Source organism: Habropoda laboriosa, unplaced genomic scaffold (assembly GCF_001263275.1).
Source record: "Habropoda laboriosa isolate 0110345459 unplaced genomic scaffold, ASM126327v1 scaffold129, whole genome shotgun sequence".
Taxonomy (NCBI): domain Eukaryota; kingdom Metazoa; phylum Arthropoda; class Insecta; order Hymenoptera; family Apidae; genus Habropoda; species Habropoda laboriosa.
In genome coordinates this window covers 124,613-133,643 of record NW_017100255.1, presented here as the reverse complement: position 1 = coordinate 133,643, position 9,031 = coordinate 124,613, and the positions used below count along the sequence as shown (strand labels likewise).

Genomic DNA, 9,031 nt, shown 5'->3' with positions numbered 1-9,031 from the left:
GTAATAATTAGAATAGACCTAGAGTGATTTTAGACTGTATGGGATAATTGTTAGATCTGTACTGTGAATATAATTTTTATTAGAGTAATAATTAGAGTAATTATTAAAATATTTCTAATATAATTCTACATAGAGTATTAATTAGAATAATTCTTATTTCTAAAATTTCATTAGATCTGTCTCGTCAGAAAGTTCGATTATTTTCAGCATATTCGTTCCAACTTTGAATCGTTAATTTATTATTAAAATATCGACAGTTAACTTTCTCGACATTATATTGTTTAAGAGTTTGATCGAACAAAAATACATAGCATAGTTATACAAAATGATTTCTGCTAAAAGTTCATTAAGACACAAAACAAAATACAGAAATATCAGACAAGACGATCTTGTCACCCTGTATATAACTTTACTTCTTATCAGCCTTTCAACTTCGCTATAGCACCCTTTGTACATAGCCCTGTTTCGTGAGAATTTCGGCCTACTTTCAGAAACTTTCTTCTCACATCCTTCGCTCTCTTCTCTACATTTCTCACCATTTCTCAACAGGCCTGACAGAAGGAGAACAGAAAACAGGAGGACAAAGTGGTGTTCAAGGGTCTGAGTGGCGGCTTGAAGGAGGCAAAAGAGGAGCCGCTTTCTTGGCCAACGCGTATCAGAATCAGAAACAAGAAGCAGAGGGAAATTGGCCCACGTTATCGGTACACTTGACTCCTCCATCGTCTCGAGGAGGTTAATTTTAAGACGCTAATCTCGAGAGTAGGAACTCATTCGACCTCTGTGATGATCAACGATCATGGCGCCAGGATCAACGACCCTGACGAGTCTTCTGCTATTGCTGATGGCGATCGCGAGGGTCTCGTTGACGAGGAACATCCTCGAGAGGACCGAATCGCCGTTTCTAAAGATTCTGAGGGGTGTCAAGCTACCGGGTGGCTATATGGAAGTGATCCAGGAAGATTATTGTTCGCATGGTGTGGTTCGATTGACGTGCAGGTCCCTGAAAGCGTTCATTTTCGTGTTGGAAGCCCAGTATCTGTCGAATACGACGAGCATGTGCGGTTACCAGTCGCAGAAATTCATGGAGAAGAAGATGTACAAAAGTCGAGGTAGCATCTTGACGTTGAAGAGGAAGGAACTGAAGGGGAATTACATCGACGATCCTGATGAGCAACGATTTGGAGCAGTGGATGTTAGGCAGTCGTTGAATAAAAGGTATGAGATTTCTCTCGTTCTGAGAATACAGTAGACTCGCGAATTCCTATAACGTGCCAAAGATATAGCGACTACTGTTTTCGTATAACGCGATTCCTCGTGCAACGCGCTAAATAATAAAATACAGGAATTCCCCGCATTTAAAAATTAAATCTACTCTAGTTGAGCATTACACCGTTTTCTTCATCGTTACCGACTTCTTCTGTTTTTTGTTGATTGTTCGTTTATCACATACATTAGTAATATGTTTTTTTAACCCAACAGCGAATATATGTCACTTATTTAAAAGAGAAACTGTCCTATTTGATAGAACATAGAAAATAAAAGTTGGCATGGCAATAATCATTCCAAACACGATATTTTAGATTATTCGCGTTACACGAGAATTTTTCTATATTTCTAGATTTCCTGTAACGCGTAAGGTATTAACCGCGTAATACGGGAGTCTACTGTACAAAGAAAAATAGATCGTTGGTTTTTGTTTTTTAATTGGTTATCTATAGTCGCATCAACTACTTCCGGTTATTAGTGACCGTCGTAGCTACGATATTTGGTTTTCCTTTTGTTTCGTATGAAAATCGATCAAGTGTACGTGCGTTTCGAAGCTTTGCGGGTGCACAACACGACGTTGCTTTCGCTTTTCGTTGCATTTCGACACAATATAGCCGGCGATGGTAATACGAGTCACCCACTAGGCATCCGCAAGAAGAGGAGAGAGTAAAGGAATATTCGGTTACCTGAGAGTAAACCACAGAACTAGAAAACCCATGTCCCGTCAGGATACAAAGTCGGAGTAAAGGGAATTCTTTTCCTGCGTTTATCAGTTGTGATAAATCGATCGACGTTTCGCGCAGCGAACGTGCGCGCTCGAATTAATTCGAACGGACTTAAGGGGTTAATGAAAGAATGAATCGATAAATAAGAAAATTCTATATTCCACTTTTCCCATTCATCGTTCTACATTTTACACAAGTACAAATACAACGAAACATTGCATTCCTCGTGTTAGATTTAAAACGTCATATTCCACATTGCACATTTCAACATTTTAAATTCCAACAGTTTCGAGCCTACGACTTTAATAATTTATCACGTTGAAATAGATGGCTGATAACTTCATTAGTTGGCAACTCTGCCGAATGACGTTGAATGTTTAAAACGTTTAAAATTAAAGGAAAGAAATGTCAGAGCTTAAGTCAGACGTATTTGCAATCTGAGTTCGGCAGCTTTTGTTACATATTGTATTTACGTCATATTTATTCCATAAGAATGTTCGTGTACGGTAATCAAACGAGATTCGAAAACATTCATTGAAATTCGAGGTTGCAATTGTACAAGCTCCTACGCCACTGCTTCTCGATATTATATTCGCGTCATTGTAGCCAACAAATGTGGCCGTTCGCTGAAAGGGGCGACCACGACAATCGTGTGAATAGTGCCGCCAAAAGTAGAATTAGAGAGGTTTCCGCTGTGCCCTCGTAAGAAACCGTCCGAAGTTCGATTATTCTCTAGATCATGTGTCCTACGCAGTTGCTGGGGTGTCTTCGAGGGTGGAACGAAATCTCGACACGCAAAATCGCCGTTTGATGTGCGCCAGCAAAGCGTACGTGAAGTTTTAATTGCCTTTTGAGCGACGTTCGATGCCCGCCGAAGGAGAAATCGCTTACAGGAGAGTGCATCGCGCGCGAGGAGCACAGCTCGATGAACTTTGCAAATAAGGGGTCGCAGCCGAGGGAGCTAAATAGTAACCCTCTCGCCCCCTTTGGTACCACGTTCCTGGCATCTTGGCATTAGGACAATGATTATGCTACTGTTTTTTTCGTTGCAAAATGTCGTATATGCGGTGCTTAAACAGACCGAGGAGTTGAGTCTGTTGAAAATTTTTCATTGCAAAAGTGCCATTTTTATCGAGTGCAAAAATGTCACAGATAGATTCTATTGAAACTTGTTCCTTGCAAAAGTGCCATAAATGCGGTACCTACTTGGAAAAATTGAGGAACTGATTCTGTGCAAACCTTTTTATTGCAAAAGTGCCAGTTTTTATGGAATGTAAAAATGTCATAAATACAGGCTTAGAAAAATTGGGGAACCGATTCTATTGAAAACTTTTCATTGCAAAAGTATTATAGATGCAGTATTTAGAAAAATTGAGGAACTGATTCTATGGAAACTTTTTCAATTGCAAAAGTGCCATTTTAATTGAATCTGTAAATCTGTTATTCAGAAAAATGAAGAAATTTACTTTTGGTTACCGATTTTTTCGTTGCAAAATTTTGTTACTTCATGCGATCAAATGAATTTGTTGCTTCACAGAATAGGAAAATCTAAGGAAATACTTCTTAGAGTAACAAGGAGCTCCTTGGCGAAGTTAGATGGAATACAGGTGAAAGTATACTTACACTCGACTTGCTCTCTGAAATAACGTACCAGCTCGAACTACTATCAGAAGTATCTCAGGCATCATTAAACTTGAACGAAAGTTCCAGACTGGAATCATCTATGAGACAGCACTAGTAACTTTGCTTCATAAATAATGCTACAACTTTCGTGGAGAAACACTGCAAATTTTCTCGTTGAAAAATTCAACCCGCGCCTCCTTTGTCATAAATCTGTATAAAAAATCAATTCTGTAGTGAATTTTCGTTAAAAATGAAAGGTCATCCATTCCAAGTCAACACGTTTCAAACTCATTTCCACGTGGAAGCGTTTTGATGAGAGTTCGCGAAGCAAAAAGTCAGCTAACGTCGAAAAATTCAAAGGGATTCCTCGCGTGGGTGGCACGCGAAACGTTATTTCCCTTTTATTTCCGGCAAGGGGAGCGAAGCGATAAAATCGACGGGAGGAAAAGAGAAAGGGGAGTAACCCTAGTGGTGAAAGGGGTGAAAATCGAGCCCTTCATCGTTGTCCCCCGCTTCCAGGCTACTCTAGATCCCCGCGCAACAATCATTTCGATCTGAAAACAATCGCCGATTCCTCCTTTGTACGGCCACGGGGTGCCCACGTTTTCGACACCCGGTAGACGCCCTAATGACCAACGTCGCTTATTTAATTGACGACGCTGCACCGAGCAATCGATACAATCTGCGTTGCGCCATTTGCGATACGCAAATTTACTTGCGTTTCATCCGTGTTTGAATTCGCGGGACTCGCGCTCCCGTAGATCCTCGGTAAAGCTGGATAGTGGTGGTATGATTCTTTGTGGAATTGTGGGGACGAGGGAGAGATGTTTAGTATGGATGAGTTAGATATTGAAGAATTCCGATATTTGAAAATTAAGAACTTTCAATATTTGAAAACTGAAAAATTTGATATTTGATATTGGAAATGAGTTATGAAAATGAAATAGTCTTTTTATCTTGTGATATACTAGTTATTGACGGACTCAGAGGAAACGTCTTTACTCTTTTGAATGTTCTAAAGGACTATTACTGGGCACCCAAAAAGAAAGTTGGGGTCCACTTATACCTAGGAACTGTTTTCTTTATGGTATGGCAGTGTGCAGTGCGTGACACGAAGACGGATACCAGACACATCTGGTGGAAATCCTAGTGCCTTTGTTTAAAATAACGCAGAGACATTTTTGTACTCACTTGATTATTTCCATAGGGTTTTGTTAGAAATAATCCAACATTTGAAATATTTAAAAATTCGGAAATTTGAGACGATGTTAAAATAAGGCCAATTTTGGCATACGGCCGGAACGAAAGTGCCTGTAAAATGTAGGGTCGATTCGACAAGTGACAGTAAAATGTTACTGACACTGTTAACATGTAGGGTAGGCTTACATCCACGTAAAAAAAAAAAAAAATGTGGGGTCGATTCCACAAGTGTCAGTAAAATGTAGGGTCGATAGCAGCAGAAAAGCTGCTAAACAATTAGAATGAAATGTAACGATAGAAATTATTGCAACAATGCGTAATGCAATTGAAAAGTTGAAAGAATCAAAAGAAAAAACGCGAATTCATATCTTTCTCGATTCTAGAACATAAGAAAATTTGAATAAAATACGCGACGAGAATTGGGGAGAAGCATAAGTTAAACGCGTAAAAATATTCAATAATAAACGAACTAGGGATGAAGATGTTATTTCAATACGCGATGTACTGACTCTAGTATTTACTAAAATTCAAAAATTCTCGTATAAACTCCGAAAATAGATTATTAATTACGGTAAACAACTGAGACGGTTTAATTTAAGGTGGGCATAGTGCACTCGTTCCAAATCAGCTCACAATATACAATAATAAATCAACTAACTACTTAACATGAAATTCATGCAAATCCTTGGATGGTAAATTAATAGTAAACAAAATTCAATATCAGAGAAAATATATGAAAACTACTGAACGAAAAATTTCAAATTAATTTCAATTGCTCAAAGTCATTTCAATATCCTATTCGACAAGTCTGAAGAACAACGATGACTAAAATTCAAATGTTTATTTCCCTAAACCTTCAAAATAATTTCGAAATATTTTATTCGAAGCGGAGTATTCCAAGTCAGTATCGATAATTGAAGAAATTATTTGATTGTATTTAAAAGAACCGAAAGGAGAATATTTAAAGTCTGATATTAAATGTCTAGCAAGTACCAGTAATTGGTAAAATGATTTATATTTGTTTTAAAAGGAAAATTTCTAATAGGTATTAGTTAAAATGAATTATTATTCAGTCTATTGTATTGAAATTCTAATTGATTCTAATGTATACAAGTGTTACAAGAAGGCTGAGTGTGTACAGGGTGGACATAGGCTAGCTAGTAGCCCCCGACCACTCTATGAACTTTAACGTCTATACTCGAAAGTGTATCGTCAACACTAACACGTTACCCAGATTATCCAAAAATTGAAGAAGTTACTTTTAAAATTGAACATTCTACGGTGTTTCGAGAGATTTGATAATCATAGTCGAACCTTAAACGAACGTTCAAACGAAGAAAATTTTCCAAAAATCATTTCGTACGTTATTAATCGATAAAACAAAAATTCATTGTTGAAAAATAAATATTTCCTGAAAATCTTCATCTTCCATACAAGATTCAAGATTTTCCCTAATTAAGAGTAATTTCAAAAGATTATCTGTATAAGCTATTATTTCAATACGCGATGCACTGACTCTAGTATTTACTAAAATTCAAAAATTCTCGTATAAATTCCGAAAATAGATCTGTTATCGTAACACGGTATAATTTATCAATTTTCACAATTTTGTTAAAAATTTATACTTCCAACAATTTGTTATAACATTGCATATAACAATTTATACATTTTTAGGTCGTAGATTAAAAATAACCATAGTACAGCTAAATTTATCGTGTTAAATAATTCTTTTTACACGAATCAAAAATGTATTCAATGTTTGCTTGTTACAATACCATGAAATAAATGAAATTAAATGAAATCATGATATACAAAGTACAGTAAATTCTGTATAAGAGTCAGTAAGTTTGGATTCTAATTTAGTTTGGATATAATTTATTTCATGGTATTGTAACAAGCAAACATTGAATACATTTTTGATTCGTGTAAAAAGAATTATTTAACACGATAAATTTAGCTGTACTATGGTTATTTTTAATCTACGACCACAGGTCAACCTGATTTCTAATCCTTACGAACTTTAAATTCAGTCTAAACTGAGAAAATATATAATACAATTTATTTCACGGTATTGCAACAAACAAACGTTGAATAGATTCTTAATTCGTATAGAAACATTTATTTAAAATAATAATTTCACCTTCACTATGGCTATTTTAAATTTACGACCAAGGGTCAACCTGATTTCTAATCCTTACGAACTTTAAATTCAGTCGAAACTGAGAAAATATATAATACAATTTATTTCACGGTATTGCAACAAACAAACGTTGAATAGATTCTTAATTCGTATAGAAACATTTATTTAAAATAATAATTTCACCTTCACTATGGCTATTTTAAATTTACGACCAAGGGTCAACCTGATTTCTAATCCTTACGAACTTTAAATTCAGTCGAAACTGAGAAAATATATAATACAATTTATTTCACGGTATTGCAACAAACAAACGTTGAATAGATTCTTAATTCGTATAGAAACATTTATTTAAAATAATAATTTCACCTTCACTATGGCTATTTTTAATCTACGACCACAGGTCAACCTGATTTCTAATCCTTACGAACTTTAAATTCAGTCGAAACTGAGAAAATATATAATACAATTTATTTCACGGTATTGCAACAAATAAACGTTGAATCAATATTTAATTCGTATAAAAACAATTATTTAACGTAATAATTTTACCTTCACTATGGCTATTTTTAATCTACGACCACAGGTCAACCTGATATCTAATCCTTACGAACTTTAAATTCAGTCGAAACTGAGAAAATATATAATACAATTTATTTCACGGTATTGCAACAAATAAACGTTGAATCAATATTTAATTCGTATAAAAACAATTATTTAACGTAATAATTTTACCTTCACTACGGCTATTTTTAATCTACGACCACAGGTCAACCTGATATCTAATCCTTACGAACTTTAAATTCAGTCGAAACTGAGAAAATATATAATACAATTTATTTCACGGTATTGCAACAAACAAACGTTGAATAGATTCTTAATTCGTATAGAAACATTTATTTAAAATAATAATTTCACCTTCACTATGGCTATTTTAAATTTACGACCAAGGGTCAACCTGATTTTTAATCCTCCGAACTTGATTTCACAACGAGAAAGTAATAAGATCGTTGAAACGTACTTATTTGTCAAAGAAACTTGCAAAAATGTATAAATAATAATATGTAATGTTTTAACAAATTTTTGGAAGTATAAATTAATAATAAAATTGTGAAAATTAATAAATTATACGTTATTATAACATTAATAGAATTATGACTAAACCGAAGTTCGAAGTCGAGTATTTAAAGTCTGATATTACGTGCCTAGCGAGTGCCGGTAATTGTTAAAATTTGTTTAATAATTAGTAATAGAAATTCTAATTGATTCTAATGTATACAAGTGTTACAAGAAGGCTGAGTGTGTACAGGGTGGACATAGACTAGCTAGTAGCCCCCGACCACTCTATTCACATCTCAGAACCTTCAGGTCAAAATACGCCGCGAAGTGTCTAGGGCCCAGTATAAAGGGTAAATGATTTCGCGGGACATCGGCGGGTCCTTATATACCTGCGGTACCCTCTCCCCAAAGTCATTAGCAAAATCGTCGGTTAGGTCAGGCGGGAAACCTTCTTTTCGCGGGAAACGGACTACTTTTCGCGGGAGATCGATCACTTTTCGCGGGAAATCGACAATTTCTCGCGGGAATCGGTCACTTTTCGCGGGAAATCCTTCGTTTTTCGCAGAAAATCGCCGATTCTTTCGTAATTCTATTTCGCATTCTATTGTAATGTTATAATAACGTATAATTTATTAATTCTCACAATTTTTTGGTATAAATTTATACTTCTAACAATTTGTTATAACATTGCATATAACAATTTATACGTTTTTACAATATTCTTCAATAGAAACATAGGTTTCAGCGTTCTCGTTACTTACTCGTGGTTAAATTAATTTCGTAGGGATTAAAAATCAGGTTGACCTGTGGTCGTAGATTAAAAATAACCATAGTACAGCTAAATTTATCGTGTTAAATAATTATTTTTACACGAATCAAAAATGTATTCAACGTTTGCTTGTTACAATACCATGAAATAAATTATTTGTGCAGTTCTGTGCATTTTCTGTGCAGTTCAAGAAATGAATTATATTACACATTTTCTCTATTCACACTGAATTTAAAGATTATAACGATTAAA

General features: G+C 35.2%; 1 protein-coding gene across 1 annotated transcript in view; it reads left to right on the top strand.

Moving 5' to 3' along the window:
• The first annotated feature begins 796 nt into the window (after positions 1-796).
• The window catches only part of LOC108572525, a 43,293-nt gene continuing 35,058 nt past the window's right edge, over positions 797-9,031 (top strand). The window contains exon 1 of the mRNA XM_017934776.1: positions 797-1,215. Coding sequence (XP_017790265.1) covers positions 797-1,215 — 419 coding nt within the window. The remainder of the gene's footprint in view (positions 1,216-9,031) is intronic.